The sequence below is a fragment of the Accipiter gentilis genome, chromosome 1 (genome assembly GCF_929443795.1).
Source record: "Accipiter gentilis chromosome 1, bAccGen1.1, whole genome shotgun sequence".
In the NCBI taxonomy this organism is placed as follows: domain Eukaryota; kingdom Metazoa; phylum Chordata; class Aves; order Accipitriformes; family Accipitridae; genus Astur; species Astur gentilis.
In genome coordinates, this window is record NC_064880.1 from 14,432,824 (window position 1) to 14,451,308 (window position 18,485).

General features: G+C 51.5%; 1 protein-coding gene across 1 annotated transcript in view; it reads left to right on the top strand.

Moving 5' to 3' along the window:
- Window positions 1-18,485, top strand: part of RAMP1 (receptor activity modifying protein 1) — a 29,842-nt gene that overhangs the window by 9,974 nt on the left and 1,383 nt on the right. Inside the window, exon 2 of the mRNA XM_049802245.1 lies at window positions 8,866-9,004. Coding sequence (XP_049658202.1) covers window positions 8,866-9,004 — 139 coding nt within the window. The remainder of the gene's footprint in view (window positions 1-8,865; window positions 9,005-18,485) is intronic.

Genomic DNA, 18,485 nt, shown 5'->3' on the forward strand with positions numbered 1-18,485 from the left:
CATGCTTACAGACCACTCTGTTCAGGTAGCACCTGGGTAGTTTCCTTCTGCTGCTCCATCTGCAGCCCCCCAGGGTGGAGGGGAGGCAGGGAGGGGGGGGATTCTCCTTCTCTTCTCCAAAGCAAGCGGTGGCAGCATGTCCAAGACATGGCAGATGTTCCCCTCACCTCCCAGCATCTGCTCTGCCTCCAAAATGCTCACTGCGCTGTGACTCAGCAACATGTTGAAAAATCCCTGCTCCCTTTCAGCACATGAAAACCCCCGAATCCCATGAATTCCCTCTTAATTTACATCCTGAATGGCTACGTTGGGAAGGAAAATCCTGCAGATTAAGGGATAGTGTCACAACACACCAAGCAAACAAGCGTGCAGCAGGCAGGGGAGACAGAGGCTGCCTGGTTTTGGGACCCAAGGATACTCCAGAAGCATCAGAGTGGGTTTGGGACAGAGCAGCTCTCTGAATTATTGTTGCTGTGATGAGAAATGCCCTTCTCACATTAAAGAAGATGGTGGGTGACTGCTTTGGGTGGCCAGTGGGTCCCTCCTTGTCCTGACATCCCCAAGCCTGTGGGTTGCCAGCGTGGGGGACAGGCTCTTCCCATGGGCTTACCTGCTGCCTGCCAAGCAGCTGCATCCCTATGGCGATCGGGAAGTAGGAGCATCTCTGCAAGGACTTTGAACATGTCCATGTATTTTTGAGGTCCCTAAACTGGGTGCGGGGAGCCTGGTGCTTTGCTGTGGCAAAAGCAGCAGCTTGTCCAGTTGGGCATTAATAAATGAAATTTTTGAGGTGCTTGAAGTTCGTATCATCCATTTTCCTTGGCCAAATTTATTTGGTCAGAGGTGGCAGCACAGTAGCTCTGGCAGCTGCAGGCCTGGTGGATAGGTGGCTGTGGGCTCCTTTTTTGCCTATTAAATAACAATTATGGCTTTTCTGCATCTCCTAGTGCTTTACAGAAGATGCCAAGATGATGGTCCTTGCCTGCAGTTGAGGAAAGGGAGGTGCCTTGAGTTAAAATCTGTTTCTTGGGGCAGGAGAGCAGCTTGAGCAGGGGGGCTGTGCCTGGGGAGGGCAGTGTGGAGACCCTTGTGCTATCTTCCCACCCCGTTTGCTGGGCTCAGGAGGAAAAGGTGTCCTGAGCCATAACACAACGCTCCTCTAACATGGGCTCAGAAATCACCACGAAGGAGATGCTGAAAGCCTCCATGGACATTCCCCTGCAGCAAGCTGGTGGTGAGAGGGAAAGATGCTGGAGATGAAATATTGCTGAGCTTGGAAGGGAGGAGGAGACCAGAGGAGCTGCCTGGGGAGAAGTTGGGCTCAGCCTTCACAGGAAGGGATGGGGATGGGGATTGGGATGGGATGGGATGGGATGGGATGGGATGGGATGGGATGATCCTGTGCTGGTGTTGGGGCTCGGTCAGTTCTGCTTGAGATGGGGATGGGTCTCTGTCTCCCCTACAGTTGCCTGCAGGGTTTGGCCACCTCCATCCACCTCGCTGTTCCCAAGCCACTGCACAGCCCCGACAGCCCCAGGAGCCAGTGCCGGACCGCAGCAGCTTGGGGTGGGTACCAGTGCCCCTGGCCTGACCCAGCTGGGCAGGGAGGAGAGGATTTAAAAATGCATTCCCTGTGCAAAAACAGGACAGAAATAGCCCTGCCAGGGCTTGGAGGTTTTGTTTGACTGCGGGGGTGCATCCCAGGCTGTCAGCAAGCAGAGGTGTTAGCAGGTGGCTCCCTCCTTTCTGGTAAAGAAATAAATAGTGTTGAGCCAGCTACCCTGTCATTCCCCAACACCAACATCTGCACTTTTCTGTCCCCCAGCTCCAACCAAAGGGGGGTTATGCATTCTCTAAGCGCCAGCTTCATTTCTTCCTGGTGAACCAAGGGAGCGTTTGCAAGCTCTGAAGCCTTCGCTGAGCTGGCAGCTGCCTGAAACAGCCCCGGTGGGAGGTATATTTTTAAGCAGAGGGTGCCAGGCCCTTGCTGGGGGTTATGGGGCTGCAGATGCTGGAGGGGGCAGTTGTGCCTTTCTTCCTGCTTCTCCCCAGCTGACGTGGGTGACTTCCTCTCTCTCTCATGTTTCTTGGTGTGAGGTTTCTTGTGCTAGACCTGAGCTTCCTGCTAGGTTATGCAGTGTTTTGTTTTTTAAGCCCTATCCCCCTGGGGGTCTTCAGAGCCTGGTGCGAAAGGTGCTCCTCACGTGGTGAGCTCCAGAGAAGGTTGGTCCCCAGCTCCAGGCTTGTACCACTGTTGGGGCTCAACCTGCTTTTTTGGAGAAAACATCTGACTTTCTAATACCACCATGGGGGCCAGAGGCCATTTACAAAGCAGCAGGCTGGAAATGCCCTCCCATGCCAAATCTGCCTTTGTCTGGGGAGTACAAAATCAGGCTTAGGAGAAGGTGTGGATAGGTACAGGCAGGACATCCCCGGGGGAGGTTTGCAGCAACACCGCCAGTTCCCATGTTGGCAGTTTGCGGCCGCCAGCCGGAGCCCGGCCCAGCCCTTTACATGCCACCGCTGCTGGCTGCAGTGGGTTTATTTTTAGTCCTGCAAGCACTTGCTCCATCCTCTGCAAAACCATCTGCTGCCTCTAGCAGGGCTGGTTTGTTGGCTTCGAGTCAACAAAGCAAAGCCCCCCCCCCCCCCCCCCCCCCCAGTTTTCAATTTTTTGGCTGCAAACCAGGATGTTTTTCACGCTCATCTTCTGCCTCTTGCCCCCGTGTCCTCTGCCTGCCCTCCACAAGTGTTTTGGATGAGAAGTTTTGGGCTGGGTCTGATCCTTCCCTTGGCTTCATGCTTCAATCTGGGCAGAGCACCAGGATGCTGGGAGGGGACTTGCTCCAATGTGACTCAAGGATGCTCCCAAGGGTGCCCAAGCCCCTTTGTGGGAGGTACCAGATCTCACCAGACTTAAGATGAAAACTGGCGCTTAATTATGTTGAGTTACTAGTTAGCAATGGACATGGTGGCTCTACTGAGTGAAAGTGAAGATGCTAAGAAATGCATTTGGTGAGGACCGGCTCAGCTGGTCTGTTTGTAAACGTGGGTCCCAACACAAAGGGAAGGTTGAAAAGCAAAATGAAGCAGCCTGAGGCTAATGAACATACGCTCCCCATGCACAGAGCAGCTTTCAAGGCTTCCCAGGGCTGTGCCTGCAAAACCCGCGCTCAGAACCTGCTCTCCCAGAGCCATGCAGTACTTCTGACAGGGACATGGGGCTGTGGTCCCCACTGGAGGTTTTTGTCACCAGGGCGAGTGGCCTGGCAGGGACAGCTGCAAGTCCAAGGTGGCTGGAGGATGTTGGCAACGAGAGAGTGGGACAAAATCGGGTTTGGGGTTAGCCACAAGCAACCATCTCCTTCCCAACATCGTTCCCAGCTGGTGAGTACCTGGTTTGGCAGCATGCAGCACATCTGTCCAGCTGGGTTTTACCTGGTTTAATCTTACAGGTTTGTACCAGCTGGGGCACAATTCGTCCCGCTGGATGGGGACATGGCAAAGGCAGGGCTGAAGGCACGCTCAGCATATGAACTCCAGATTTCCAGCTCTTGTTGGGTTTTATTTTGCAACCAGGTCCAAACCATGAAGCTTGTTCTCAATAAAACAGAGCAAACAACCACACTGTTTTCATCTGGGTCTTGTTGAGAGACCTAATCATTTCACAGGGCGGGGGTCACAGCATTGGGAGAAGCCCAGGAGAAGATATTGGGATGTTGTTCTCTGAGCCCAGAGCTTTGCTGGTGCTTGGGTTTAGCTCATTGGCAGCCCTGCTGTGAGTGTCACTTTGCAATTATCTGTGATCTTTTGGGGTTTAAGGAAACCCTAAGACTCTAAGCTTTTAGATGATTAACTGGCTATTTTCTGCTCTTTGCTATGAAGCCCTGAATGGTTTCCACCAAAAAAAACCCCTGCTGGGCCAGCCGTAGCAGGATGGTCTGGTGACTCTGCATGCGTAGTCAAATAGTTTCATCCTTCATCCAGCACCATCAAGGGGTGTCGTGGGCTTGGGGGGGGGGGGTCAAGCTCCCCCATTTTCTGAATAGCAGTGAGCTACAGGCGTGCTCTGTGGGGCTGGCTGCCCCTCCAACAGCACCCAGTGGGTGCCACTGAAAGCGTTCACAAATTAGGGTGTCTCCAGTTCCCATCCTATGTAAGAGCTTCATCAAGGGCTTGCTTCTTGGATGAGACTGCAAACGGAGGGTACAGTCCAGGCGCTGGGTGAGGAGTCTTCATCTGCAGGACCCACATGGCCGATGGGTTGGGGCTGCCCTGGCTGCACCTTGAGAAACCCAGAAGGACACAGCGTTTTAGTCCACCTTGGTGGGATCTCCCCAAAAATGAGACTGCCTTACTTGGGACTTGCTGCCCCAAAGTCTTCATATATTCCCAGCACGCTCACATTGTGGGCAGCATCTGGAGGTCGAATGGCAGAGGTGGCGAGTCTTGCAAAAAATGCTGACAGGCTCCGTTATGATGCCTGGGAGCTGGGTCCATCAGCGCTGGCATTGCTTTGACCTCCTGTGCCATGCCAGTCTGAACTGCTCATCTGTTCTCAGTCTCTGCGGTCCTCCCTGCCTCTGCTTCCCCCTGGGGCTGGCTGCACATCCCAGCAGGATGAGCCCAAGAAGTCCCAGAAAACTGAGGAGAAAATGGCTGGAGACCAAAGAATTATGCAAGAGGGGATAGCGATGTGAAATGCAAAACTTTTCTTGCAGGGAAACCTCAGTACTTTCTGCTGGTGAACCGTTGCTGTGGCAAGTGTGTGGGCTCTGCAGGAAAAGGAGGAGGTGGTGTCCACCAAGATATTTTCTGGAGCTGCAAGCACAGACCTTTTGGCCCAGACTCCAGCTATAAGAAGTGTAACAGAAGAAAGTCCAGTTATTTTCCCAAATTTTTTGTAACAATTCAGGGCCAACACTGGTTTTCTGCTGAAATACACGAGCAACTTGGGTTTGTTTGCAGCTAACCCTCAGTAAGCTGAACCCCGGTAGACGCTTGCTGGGACTCTCCAGGACATCAATCTCAGAGCAATCAAGAGGACTTGGGATGCCTGAAAAAGCCTTCCCTCCAATCACTTCCTCACTGCTGCTCTCCGGATGTTCCCTGTGAGAAGGCGAGTTATGTCTTTTAACAGGCAATCAGTGCTCCTCTTGGCAGGGAAGGGCGTTCATCAACAGTCATGCAGGTCCGCACGCTGAGATAAACACCACGTTTGATGGTGCCTCCTTCCAGCAGAAAGACAGCTTTGCACACGGAAGGCAGTGCGCACACATGCTGCAAGGATGAATTTTGGACAGCTCGCAGTGGTATCATCTATATGGATGCACAGGCAGGGGAGACAGGAGAAAACGGAGGTAACCCCCTGTTCTGTGTCTAGGCAGCACCTAAAGACCAAGCAGGGCTTTGGAGGTACGGCATGGCACCAGTGGGATGTTCCCAGAGGATGACTGCGTTCCTGCAGTTCCCGATGCCATTTTTCTCAAGGGAATGGGAGCATCGGGGGCATGCAAGAAGGGAGCACTCTTGGAGGCAGCTCAGCCTTGGTATAGTCGGATTTTGGAGCTCATTTATTCAGTAGCTCCTTATAGCCTTCACAAATGGATGCTGCTAAGTACAGAGATGTGACCGCTCTGGAGCTCGGTTATTTACAGCTCACTGCAGCTGACTTGCGCCGCCTCCATCAGCAGGACTGGGGGGGAAGGAAAACCTTCTGGAACAAGAGACAGGAGATACAAAAATCCCTCACTGCTTTTTCCCCCATTGTTACAAACCCTGAACCCGTCCCAGCCTGATGTGTCGATAAACGTGAGTTTGGGGAAAATGTGGGAAGCAGCAGAGAAATCTGTGGGTGTAGGTGAGGGCTATGTGGAAATGTGGCAGGAGCTTCTCCTCGCTTTGACCTTAAAATGTGCATTTAAAGCTCAAGACAGTTCTCCCTGACCAGCTGAAAACAAAAGAGCTTTTCGGCCTCGCTGTGCCCAGCTCCATCCTCGCAGCATTTACACAACAGGCTCTGTTGAGCCTTGCTCCTCTTGGATGCTCTTTGCCTCTGATGCATAAAACAAAAGAACCCTTCACAATGTTAAAAATTCAAATGTCCTCATGAAATGTCTCAGTCACTGGCTGATGGGTCTGGTTTCCCCAGTCCCCCAGGGAAAAGGATTTGCAGTTGGCATCTGCAGTGTTTGCTGTTGCCGAAGGCAAGTCCTCGTGGGGAAGGCAGAGATCCTGGAGAACGCAGAGCTCCTGGAGAACGCAGAGCTCCTGGAGAACATTGCAAAGAGCTGCCAGGGAGGGGAAGAAAGGTGGTGATGTGCCTGCGTAGGACTTTCAGAGCTGAGACAAGAGGCAGGAACAAAGTGCAAGCATACAAGTCACACGCTCAGGGCTGATGAAGCCTGTGCACTGGCTCTCTCCTGGCTGCCCCCACCTGTACTCGGGCCACGGCCACAGACAACCCAGCAGTGGCTTTTGAGCCGCGTTGATTGGCAAGTGCTTGAAGCTCCCTGGGTTTTTGTTTTCACTTGGTTTGGGTTAGGTTTTTTTTCTTTTAATAGTGGGTCTCATTTTCATGCTGACTACCAGATATATGTGGCTTGCAGCTACTCAGGCAGGTGTTGCAGCCAGTCTGCAGTTCTCAGTTGCTTCGTCCCCATGTTTAGTGTTTCTCCACCCAAGGTGGACCTCCCTGTTAAGGTGTTTTCCTCTAGGTCTGTTCTGCAGGAGCAGCTGTGTGGTCGTCAGGAAATGTTTGGGCATCTCTAAGGATCGCTGGTTTTTGTGGTACAAGTGATGACTTCTGTCTAGGCTCATCCATGCTAATTGGGAGTGGGGAGGAGTGAAGACAGGTGAAGTTAATTTCTGCTTGTCTTCTTGTGCTGTATTGCTGTTGAATTTCTAAAAGCAGTTTTGTCTTCCTCAGTTTCTCTCCATCCTTTGCATGCCTCACTCATTTCTGCCTGGCTCTGTTTCCTGCTTTGCTCCTCAATCCCCTCGGCTGGCTGCTTTGTAATGTTCATCTCTCCTGCTCTCCTTTCTCCCCTTATGCAGCTCTCTCCTGCTCCATACTTGATGCATTCACCGGCGGCATTTTCTCTGCAAGTTGTTTGTCCAGCCACGTGATGGGCATAATGTTTGCAAGGTGCTTGTCCTTCACGGTCCAGTGCGCAGTCTTCACCGAGGGGTGACCCCTCGGGGTGACACCTCAACCTCCCTTGGATGCTGGTGCTCACTCAGCCGTGTCACTTGTTCACTTGGTTCATCCTTACTGGAAGGGATGGGAAGGGGAGAAAAGCCTCCCAGCCATCAATCATCCTTGAACCTGCCCAGACTGAGATTTGCAGTCCAGCTCTCGTGAAATTATTGCACTTTCCCCCCTCCTCCTCCTCGCTCAGCACTTTGCTTCAGCATCCCAAACTTTCCCAGCATCCCAAACCTTCCCATTTCAGAGCAGGGTTTGTCTCTGGCTGAGGTCATGTTGTGCAGGTGCTGTAGGCAGAGCCTCTGGGTGGTATCAGTTGGGGAGAGCTTTAGATTATGATAAACTCAGTTTTCTTATGGCAGCAGTGAGGGTTTAGCGCTCCTTAACTCCCCTCCCTTGGCTTGATAGCTCACGTTGTCTTATCTTGAGCCGGACTGAAGCTGCTGCTGCAGTGGGAAGCAGCTTTGAAGCCCTTCAGCCATCCAGAAACCTCGCCCAAAGGTCTGGGGGCCCCTCACCACCCAAATCCCCTAGCAGGTCTGGAGTTCCCACCCGTTGCCATAGGATGCTGGTACCTAAGCACTCCAAGGATTTGGGGGCTGCAGAGGGACCACTCAAGGAGGGTATCCCCTGGTCAGGAGCCACCAGCAATGTCCCGTGACTTTCATATGAAGTCTGCTAAATAAGTAGCTAAATTCTGTTTTGTTAAAAAATAAGATAAAAATAAAAATAAAGCCCTACTCTGTTGCACGGTTATTCACACGTAGCAAAAAATAGAGCTGGTATGCGATGACTGCCTGCAATGTACTCCAGAAGCTGCAAAGGCACTAGCTGGCACTTTGGGACCAAGGGAAAGATATTATTTATAGCCAGGCTCAGTAAATCATTCCTCCGAAGGATTTTTTTCCTTCGAGCCTGCTCCCTCTTCCCTTTGTAGCATTACTGTCCTTTCCCTTTCCACTTGTCAGCAACATTGCACTAATTGTGCACAAACTTGTAGGGAAGTAAGCAGCATCTCTCTTTTCCTTCTCCAGCTCTGAACCAGAAGGCACCATGTGGCAGGGATGTGTACCCAGAGGTGAATGGAATCAGCACCGTGCAGCCAGAGATGAATTTCACCATGATTGTCCTTGTGCTCCATTGGAGACGGATATTTGTTTCCAAGTGTGGCACTGTGCAGATAATTTTTAAGGGGTCCTTTGTTCAGCAGCAGTGGGGAATCTGGCTGGGAGCCATGGGTTTATTCCCCAGCTTCCCCCACACCCTTACTGTTTTCATAAACCGAAGAACTGGGAATTTAAAGTCCAAAGATGTGTGTCAAGTTATCAGCAGAGAAGAAATGTGTGTCCTTACTTATTTATGACTTACTTGGCATATTTTGAATAATTGATTTATCTCATGTCAGGCACTTTGGAGGGTAACGCAGGATGATGCTGCAGGGTCAGAGGGATGTGAAGAGGGAAATAAAACCCTGAGAAGGAGGTTTTGAAGAAGCTGGTTGAAAGTGGAGTTATGTTGATGTTCAGCTTTGCTTTGGCAGGTGCCCTCTGCGTGAAAAGCTGTGGTGGGGACCACGCAGTGGGGGGCAAGGGGCTGTCGTTGCACCATGACCCACTGCAGCAGAGCCTAACCCCGCTTGCCCCTTGCCTGTCTTCCAGCCCATCACTTCATCACGGTGACGGCGTGCCAGGAGGCGGACTATGGCTGGATGATCCGGCACTACTGCCTGAAGCAGTTCCAGCTCAGCATGGAGGGCATCGGGCAGCGGCTCTGGTGCGACTGGGATGAGACTGTGGGGTAAGTGAGGTCCCTCTGCTCACTCCTCCCTTCCTGGCATCCCGGGACTGCCTGCACCCATCTTTGATTTTGGGGTGTAAGGAGGTCAGTGGTGGGTTTTATTTCGGGGGGGAAACAAATGGACCATTTTGCTCTGCTTTGCTGCCGATGCTGCCCCAGCTCCATCCCTGCTGGGTCCAGCTGAAGGGGCTTCTCCATCCTGGTTGCTTGTGGAGGGGCCACGAGGTGGTCTTGGAGGGGAGAGGAGTGGACATTGTCTACCTGGACTTCAGCAAGGCTTTTGACACCGCTTCCCATCAGCTCCTCACAGACAAGCTGGTGAGGTGTGGGCTGGATGAGCAGACAGCGAGGTGTGTTGAAAACTAGCTGAACAGCCAGGGCCAGAGGCTGTTGGAGAAAGACTAGTTGGATGCCAGTAACTAGTGGTGTACCCCAGGGGTCAATGCTGGGTCCAGTCCTGCTTAATCTCTTCATTAATGGTCTGGGTGATGGGGTAGAGTATGCCCTCAGCAAGTTTGCAGATGACACCAAACTGGGAGGAGTGGGTAATACACCAGAGGGTCGTGCTGCCATCCAGAGGAATCTCAACAGGCTGGAGAAATCATAGAATCATTTAGGTTGGAAAAGACCTTTAAGATCATCGAGTCCAACCGTCAACCCAACGAGCCAACCCACCATCAGCCAAATGGGCTGATGGAAATGTCATGAACTTCAACAAGGTGAAGTGCAAAGTCTTGCACCTGGGGAGGAACAACCCCAGATACCAGGACATGCTGGGGGCCGCCCAGCTGGAAAGCAACTCGGCAGAAAAGGACCTGGGTGTCCTGTTGGACACAGCCAGAAACGTGGCCTTGTGGCGTGAAGGTGACTGGTACCTGGGGCTGCATTAGGAGGATTGTTTCCAGCAGATCGAGGCAGGTGATCCTTCCCCACTATTCAGCACTGGCGAGGCCACCCCTGGAGTGCTGGTCCAGTTCTGGGCTCCCCAGTGCAAGAGAGACATGGACATATTGGAGAGAGTCCAATGAAGGACCATGAAGATAATGAAGGGACTGGAGTATATGTCCTATGAGGAAGGGCTGAGAGCTGGGGTGTTCAGCCCGGAGAAGAGAAGGCTCAGGGGGATCTTATTAATGTATACAAATATCTGAAGGGAGGGTGCAAAGAGGATGGAGCCAGGCTCTTAGTGGTGCCCAGTGACAGGACCAGAGGCAATGGGCAGAAACTGAAACACAGGAGATTAGGAGATTCCCTCCGAACATCAGGAAACACTTTTTCACTGTGGGGGTGACCGAACACTAGCACAGATATTGCCCAGGGAGGTTGTGGAGTCTCCCTCCTTGGAGATGTTCAAAAACCATCTGGACATGGTCATGAGTAACCAGTTTTAGGTGGCTCTGCTTGAGCAGGGGTGTTCGGATAAGATGAGGTGGACCTCCAGAGGTCTTCTCCAACCTCGGCCGTTCTGTGATTAAATGGGCTTTCAAGGAGCCCAACCTAAGAAGTGTTTGGAAACCAGGATGGTGGTCTTGCTCCATACAGTTATGTCCATATGAAGAAACCACATGCCCCAGTGGTGGAGCTTCAACAGGTGAAGACCACGGCTGTCTGCTACATGCTAGGTATCGATGTTCTAATAAGGCAGTAAATTGGGATCCCCGTCATGGCTCCATTACCTCTTCTGGTGACTCACTGCTTGATGGACATATTTTCCATTAGATTTTTTCTTTTTTCTCAGTACTCAGGTTCTCCAGACAGTTCAAAATACCCTAACTCAGCTTGAAAACCCCATAAACCACTGAGGTGCCTTCAGACCCTCTATGAGAAAATCCTGAATCTGCTGGCTCGCCCGCTGCTTCCAAAAGTTGCCAGTTGATTTTTTTTAGCAACTAGAAGGAGAGGCTGGTACGGTATGGCATGGCAATCTACTGCTAAGCCTCCTGTTTGTAATCAGCGTCAAGGAATTAGCAGTGATGTATGATTTAGGAGAAGTGGCGATGCAGTCTGCTCTCCTGGCAGAGCACTTGGCAGCATCCTTGGGGGGATAATGAGGGTGATAAGGGAACCCTATTTAATGCAGCAGCATCAAGGAGAGCAGGGATGTTGCAGATGGGAAACATGCTGCTCTGTGGGATTGCTTTTTTGGCTTCTTTGGCATTTCTTTTCAGTTGTTTTAATTGCAAACCACCTGAATAGTGCTTTCTTTGGATTGGCTCTTTCCTATTTATAATCAGCAGAGCTGAATTTTTCAGTACTGCCATGGCGTAAATCATTCTCCTGGTGAGATGGTTTTGACTGGAGTTGTGAAGACCAGTCTGGGGTGTCTGTTTGCTGGCGTGAGGGCCCGAAAAGAGAAAATAAAACCCTGTTCTCCACTCTGAGCTGGCTTTCTACATCATACAGTGTTGTTGTGCCGTGGCCTTTTTCTGGGAAAATGAAGTGGCGGACAAAAATGAGCTCTTGTGACACAAGGAGGGGGAGATTGAGGACAGTTGGAAATGGTGAGCAGATGTTGCCATATGACATGAGTGTTTTGCACAAAAATTAGAGGTTTTGTAAGATTTTGGTTGATTTCCTGCTTCATGCCCCTTTCTTTTGTGCCAAATTAAAACCTATATAGAGATGTGTATATGTAAACAGACATACATATATATGTATATATATACAGCTTTTGAAAAGCACAGCTTGGTTTTCCTTCCCCTTTATCAGTGACAAAATGGAGGGGAAGAAAAGAGAGTGGAAAGATTGTGGGAGGTTTTCTGGTTCTGAGAAACCTCATCTGGTCCTCAGAAATGTTCAGGACTGCTGCCGTTGCTCCAGCCCCTGGCTGCCTTGGGAGGGGTCTCTGCAGGACCTGTCCCCCTCTGTTGATGCCTCTGGAGGCACCATCCAGACATGGTCCAGGTGTGCTGAGTGGCAGGAGTAGGGGATAACCATCTCCCTGGGTCTCCTGGCTGCGCTGGGGATGAGCTCCCACCCGTGGGACCATCCCAGCAGAGCTGTCCCCAACCCCAGCTGTCCCCGTGCAGGGGCTGAGTGTGTCCCAGGGGCAGGACTTTGCTTTTGGTCCTGGTTTGGTGCTATCTGCAAGCTGGATGAAATGCAATCCATCTCCTTCTCCAGACCTTCAGTGAAGCCATTGCACGGGAAGCAGAAGTGTATTAAAGAGCTTGTTCTTTATCTCCGACATCCTGTTTTTCTTCTAACTAGCTTCTACTAAACTTCTTATCCTTGAGGCACTTGGAGGAAATGTTGATAAACTTGCAGTGTTTAATTTGATTGCACGAGCCCATTTTCTCCGTGCGAATACAAGGCTTGGGGTTATTTAAGAGATGGCATTCCTCTGATCCTCCTGTGCTCTCGGGACATTAGAAAAATCAGGTCAAAATAGCTCAGCTACTGCTGTAAATAAGTTGCTCTGCAAGGATATGGGTTTCGGGTGGCCATCTCGCTTGACCCCCCTGCTCTCTGGTTGTGCATGGCACTTACCATCCCCTTTTAGGAGAAAAAGTACTGTTAGGAGGTGTCCCAGGAGGAGTGGGCAGGGGGTGGCATAGGCTGGCTGGTTACCCCTCCAGCTTTAGGGGGAAGGACTTGACTTCCACCAGGCATGAGATGAAGAAATGAAAATAAAATGCCTGCCTAGAGCCCGTTTCCTCTCCATATTGTCCCCCAAAGCAAGGAGTTTTGATGCTTGAAGCCTATCTGAAATGAGAAGGAGAAATGTTTGAAGGTTTTGCCTCTGACAGGACCCATACCATCAGCAGCAGTGGGTTTGGAGCTGTAATTTCTCGTATGCAGCATTTAGCAGGGAAATGCCCATTAGACCCATCGTTTACTGCTCGATTGAGAATGACATGATGGGAACATCTGGACAAATGAATTGCCTCAGCAGAGTTTGTGATTGTTGTTTATTGGTCCTATTTATAGGCTGCAGATTTTCCTCCCGTCTTACCCTTAGAGGTATTAACCAAGCTCTTGCATCACTGGTACCGCTGCGTTCAGATTTAATGGAGGGCTATCTCTGGGTCAGGAGTGTTTAGTGAGGTTGGGCTTGGGCCACATGAACACCAACTCTCTGAGAAGGTTTGTCCAGCAACACTGTTGAGCTCTGCTGGCTTTCTTAGCTGTGCTTTTTGGGGGAAAGTTGATGGATATTGATATGCGAGTCTTCATCGTGTACCAGTGGAACTTGTGTGAGCTGTTACACCCTTCGGGAATGGGATGCTGGGTGGTTTTTAATAGAATCATTAGTTCCAGAAGTTGGCCATGAATACTGTCTCCTGGGAAGGGAGAAGGACTTCTCTGAGAGGTGTTTTCCCTTGGGTCATCTGGTTTCCTTCCCTCTCTTCTTGCCCAAAGGACAAGCGATCCCGTATGGCCTCGCCTGCTCCTGCAGGAGCTGTGTGTGCCAGTGCCTGGGGCTGCTCACCTACCCAGTGGAGCTGGTCTCTTCAGCCCCTCCGTGGCGTTGTTCCATGGATCCCTGGCCTGAGAGCAATTTAGACCTAGCACCCTGGTGTTTTGTTCTCCAGGGCTTGCAGCTGCCCTGTTATTTAAAAGCCAGACGATCATTTAGCTGGAGCTGCGTTGTGGGCTCCTCCGGTTGGTAGTGGTGGCTGAGCTGCTTTGACCGGGAGCTCAGCTGTGCATGACTTAATTATCCTGATGATCAACTTGGCTATTTTGATTCCAGGTCCAAATTCATCGGCGTGGTGACTGAGCCGGGGGGATTAGCTGTGGTCTACCTCGGGGCAGCTATTTTGGGGACGTGGGGCACTGCTGGCAGAGCTGGGGCTGCTGGAGGGGTCAGGCTGCTGGCTGCTCACCCATGAATACATCAGCAGGAGCTGATGACTTGTAGATATTTTTCCTGCATGGTTTTGGCTCACTGCCAGGCCATGGCCAGGCCATGGCTTTGCATGATGGTTTTTGCACGGCATCCGTGCGCTGGGCAGCAGCGAGCGGGATGGAGGGATGCTCGCTGTACTGAGCAGTGCTGCAGCTGCGAGTGTCACTCCAGCCGAGCCAGGCGCCTTCATCCCAAATATATCCACCCTGTGGCACACCTAAAGACCTCCAGGGAATGCTTTCCCATTGCCGCAGGCATCCTGTGAGGAAGGAGCTCACCAGGGTGAGCATGCCAGTCTGACAGCTGCAGCCAGGTCCAGAAATGAGGGATGATGCTGCCAGCTCCCGGCACGCCTGGTACCTGCCCCACTCCTGCCCCCGCCACTGCTCTCACAGCTGTTAATATACTCACAGTGTGTCTTCAGGTTATTTATCCGTTATCTTATAGACAACAGATGATCCAGTATCTTATTATCTCATTATCTACTTATTTATCTTCAGGTTGCCAGGTGCCTTCTGGATACCCCTTTAGCATGTCTCCAAGCTGGCCCTGCAACCTTCCAGAGGAAGAAATCAATTTTTTAAGTTACAAAGTGAAATGAAAGCCTTGTGGTTTGGTTTTGAGTTGTTTTGTTTGTTTGTTTGTTTGTTTGTTTCCAAAGCAAGGGATTTGGGGAGGATAGGAAAAAAATCCTGATAATCGTGGCAAAAGGGAGAGCTGGCAATCCTGTGAACTCCAACTAGTATCCATAGTGTTAACACCGTCCGCACCCAGGCGCTGGCAAGGAATAAATGGCAGATCAAATTCCAGTCTCAGTTGCAGTGGTAAAAAAAAACGAGAGGCATTGCTTAGGATTTACAGCGGTGTAAGCATTTGGATCCTGTCAAACCATAAATCAGTGCTCGATTGCTTCCCACCAGTGGCCCAGCCCCGTCCCCGTCCTGCCTGCGGGCGTTTGTCCCCTACGTGGTCCCTGTGGTGCTCAGCCTTCTCCTGCGACAGCATCCTTTAAACCCAAACCATTTCCATGGTGACAAGGAAAACAGTTTTAATTGTAGTTCACCTTGGGTAGGGAAAAAAATATTTAGAACTAATCAAAGCTATAGTTTTCAGGGCAGGCTGCCTCTCTCCCTGCCTGCAGCCCGTGGTGGTGGGATGGCTTGGGAAAACCTGCCCCGTTCCTGATGCTATCCTACATCAGCTCAATAATCACAGTTTTTAATATTTTTTTTAGTAATTAAAGCTAGTCTTTTAAGGTGTTTTAAAGGATCCATCTCAAAGCACAGGTGAGCCCCTGAGAGCTGCCATTCCCAGAGGAGCCCTTGCTGGGCTGCACCCAATTTTTGTCACTGGGAAAGATCCCAGAGAAGCCCGAGCCCAGCTGGGTAAAAGGAGTGTGACTTGAGGATGCTTCTCCTCAAAGACGCTGAGCTTTCCTCAGGACCGGGGGAAGCAGGACCAGCCTGAGCTCTCTGACCAGGATTTTCCTGCAGCTACAACTGGATGGTCCTTGTGAGAGGCAAGGAGAGATTTCAGATACCTTCCCATGGGGGCAGAGGTGCCCGATGGAAGGCCTTTTGTTGCATCCTCTAATTCCAAATATCTTAACTAACTCTAATGCCAGCCATGTTTTGCAGCCTGGCTTTCTTTCGGCTGTTACGAATAGCACACAGCACATAGCTTTGGGCTGCACCGGCTATTCATAGCCCCTTGCAAACAGCGTTACAACACCCGCTCCTTCCATTACCTCTTGCTCCCAGGCAGGTTGGGAAGCTGGGGACAACCGTCCTTAGTGTCGCATCCTTAGATTCTCTGGCTGCTCTGCAAAGCCACGGGGATGTGCCAGGATGCCGGTCCGTGGCCTGGTGGCTTCTCTACCTCCTTATTTACCTCAACCGAACTGAGCCATCATGGAACTTGGAAGCCCAGCCAGGGATCCGGCCTGTGGTTAATCACCCCACTTTCAGTAATGGCTGTAAGGCCCCGCTCAGCTGTTTTTAGAGGGCAGCCAGCCCCTGGTCTGCGGGGTGAGGGAGGAGAGGATGCAGGGCCTGGGTATTTCTTTGCACATCCCCACCTCGGGTCTGATTTGGGATTGGTGGCATTCATTTGGGATTGGTCTCTTAGGTCCTCCCCCCCAAAAAAAAAAAATCATCTGAGTGTTTTGCCAGGCATTGCAATCCCCAGACGCCCCTGGTGCTGCCGACTTGGGTTTCTGTCCTCATCATCATCTCCAGGGTGGTCCCAGCTGCACCCCGGAGACTCCCTAAACACCCAGCCCCTCTCTTCCCCATGCCGCCTGCCCTGGCCTGAGCCCCCTCCCATTCAGGGCTGTGGCGGCAGAGCCGGTGGCATGCCATGCCGCTCTATTTCTGCGGCTGCATCGGTCACCAGCGATGCGTTTCGCTTTGGCTGCAGCAGCAGTGGGGTTTCTCCCTGGGCTATAGCCAGCAACAGCACCCCAACCCCAGCAGCGTCCCCGGCACACAGTCTTCCATAGTGTGGGATGTGAGGCTGAGATTTGGCGATGCCTTTCTCCTGCTTGCAGAGATACCACCTCTGGAGGCTTTTTTCTGGAAGGTCTGTGCCCTCGTTCAGCTGGAGGAAACAGTGTTTTGGAAGATGGAGGCTTGCAAATGAGCTGTAGGGTTATCTGAAAGCCAAAAGCTTGACTCTACCTTCTCTCCAAAGAGTTTTTAATGCTGTGACTGAGGATTATCTCTTTCTGGACAGCAGAAAGAGCGTGATCATCCTTGTAGCTTCCGGAGCTCAGCTCCACTTTGCCCAGCTGAGCATGGCAGGGGGAACCTTGCTCTTCTGGACTGGGCTGCGGGGTGGCAAGGGGAGGGCAGAGCAGCCACGCTGGGCAGGAAAACAAGCCCCCCAGAGATGCTTCACCATCAGCACGGGCTGAATTCCCTGGTGGGACCACACTGGCATGGTGCTAATGTAGTAACATGGCTCTGCTTGTGGGCGGAGAGAGAACCAGATGCTGCTTTGGAGATGCAATGGGAGAATGTTCACCACGCTGTGGCAGGGAAGAGCACACTCAGCCCCGGGCGTCAACACTGCTGCTCTCTGGTGGGACTGTGATCCCTTCTGACAAGGCATCGCAAGCAGCAGCCTGTGTCTGACGGGTCTGGTTTATGAGTATCCCAGCAAATGGATCCCTTTGCTATTCCTCTACGGTACCTGGTGGTGCACATGCAATGAGAAGGTCCTCAATGCCATGTGTCTTGGTGCTGTGCATGCAAGGACAGAAGGACGGAGTCTCGCAGGACTGTTCTCCAAACACCATGAGACACAGCAGCTCAGGACCCCTGCAGCTGGCGGGGATGGACTTGGCCAGTGGTTGTCAGCTTGTGTCCATGGGTGGCCAAGGTCTATGAGATAAAGTGGAAGAAACCAAAACACTTGGCTACAGTTGAGAGTTCGGCTTTGCTTTTAGTTGGCTGTCCCTAAAACTATCGTGGTCAGGTAGTGCTTTGTGTAAGCAAAAGGCAGAAAATCATCTCCTGAAGAGAGTCCGGGCTTGCTTTCCCTTGGCCGAGAGCTCAGCAGCCCTTGTTGTCACTTGTACTGGCAACTGCTGAAAAATGTTTTCTTTTCCCTCCAGGCCCCTCCTGCTCACTCCCCACTGGACTTTGGGGGTGTGCAGGGCCGACAGGGTGGCTTCAGTGAAGACAGGGGACATGAAAACAAAAGGGACAGAGACTTAGGGTATCTTAAATCACAGCTGCAGACCCCCCCATCAGGATGACAGGACCTCCTTCCACACCTGGACAGAAGGTCGTAGCCCCACGGCCACCTCCTCACCCCCTTACGCTGCTCACAGGGCTGTAGCCGCTCGGCTCCTCCTTGGGTCCATCCTCGCCCCAGCTGGTGTGCACGGAGCCATCTGAGCTCTGAAATATGGATCCTGCCTAAGTGCAAAGTGTAATTGCAATTTATCCTTTCGTTTACTGACACCATTTTGGTTACTTGCACATCTTCACATATAGTGACAGGAGCAGCTATTTACCAGCACAGAAGCACGGTCTGAGCTGGGGAAGGGCTAAGCCAGCTGCTGTATGGCCCTTCAGTTTTAAAAATAGCTTTTATTCGCTTCTCGGTTAACTCTTTCCTCTGGTTCCTGAAGATGCTTCAGCTCCTGAGATGTCCTAAGGCTGCTGCTGAACAGGAAACGGCAATTTTGCACATTGGGATGCTGAGCAGAAGCTGCTTTTAGTAGCTCGAGGCACCCCATTAATTAAATCACCGGACTCCGCAGGGGCTCCCTCCAGCACTGCCATGTGCTGATGGGCACGGCAAGGCAACTGCCGCCTGCCTGAAAACCCAGCTGATGAGATGCAGAGAGGCTGCGGCGAGTAGCTGGGAAGGTGCTTATAAAATATTTCTTCCCTCAGGCGGGTTTTTAATTGGCTAGCTGGGTTTTGGTTCGCACTGCTTCTCTAGGATTAGTTGTGAGTAATTGGGATGGGGAAAAAAAAAATATATGTATGTATTTTTTTTATGCATAGCTGATTTTAAAGCAGGTAGGGTTTGAAACCCATGGTAATACCTGTCCTTCCGGAGGATGGCTGGTTGGAGCAGCACAGGGGCAGTCCTCTTCCTGCAATGCCTCTTGTT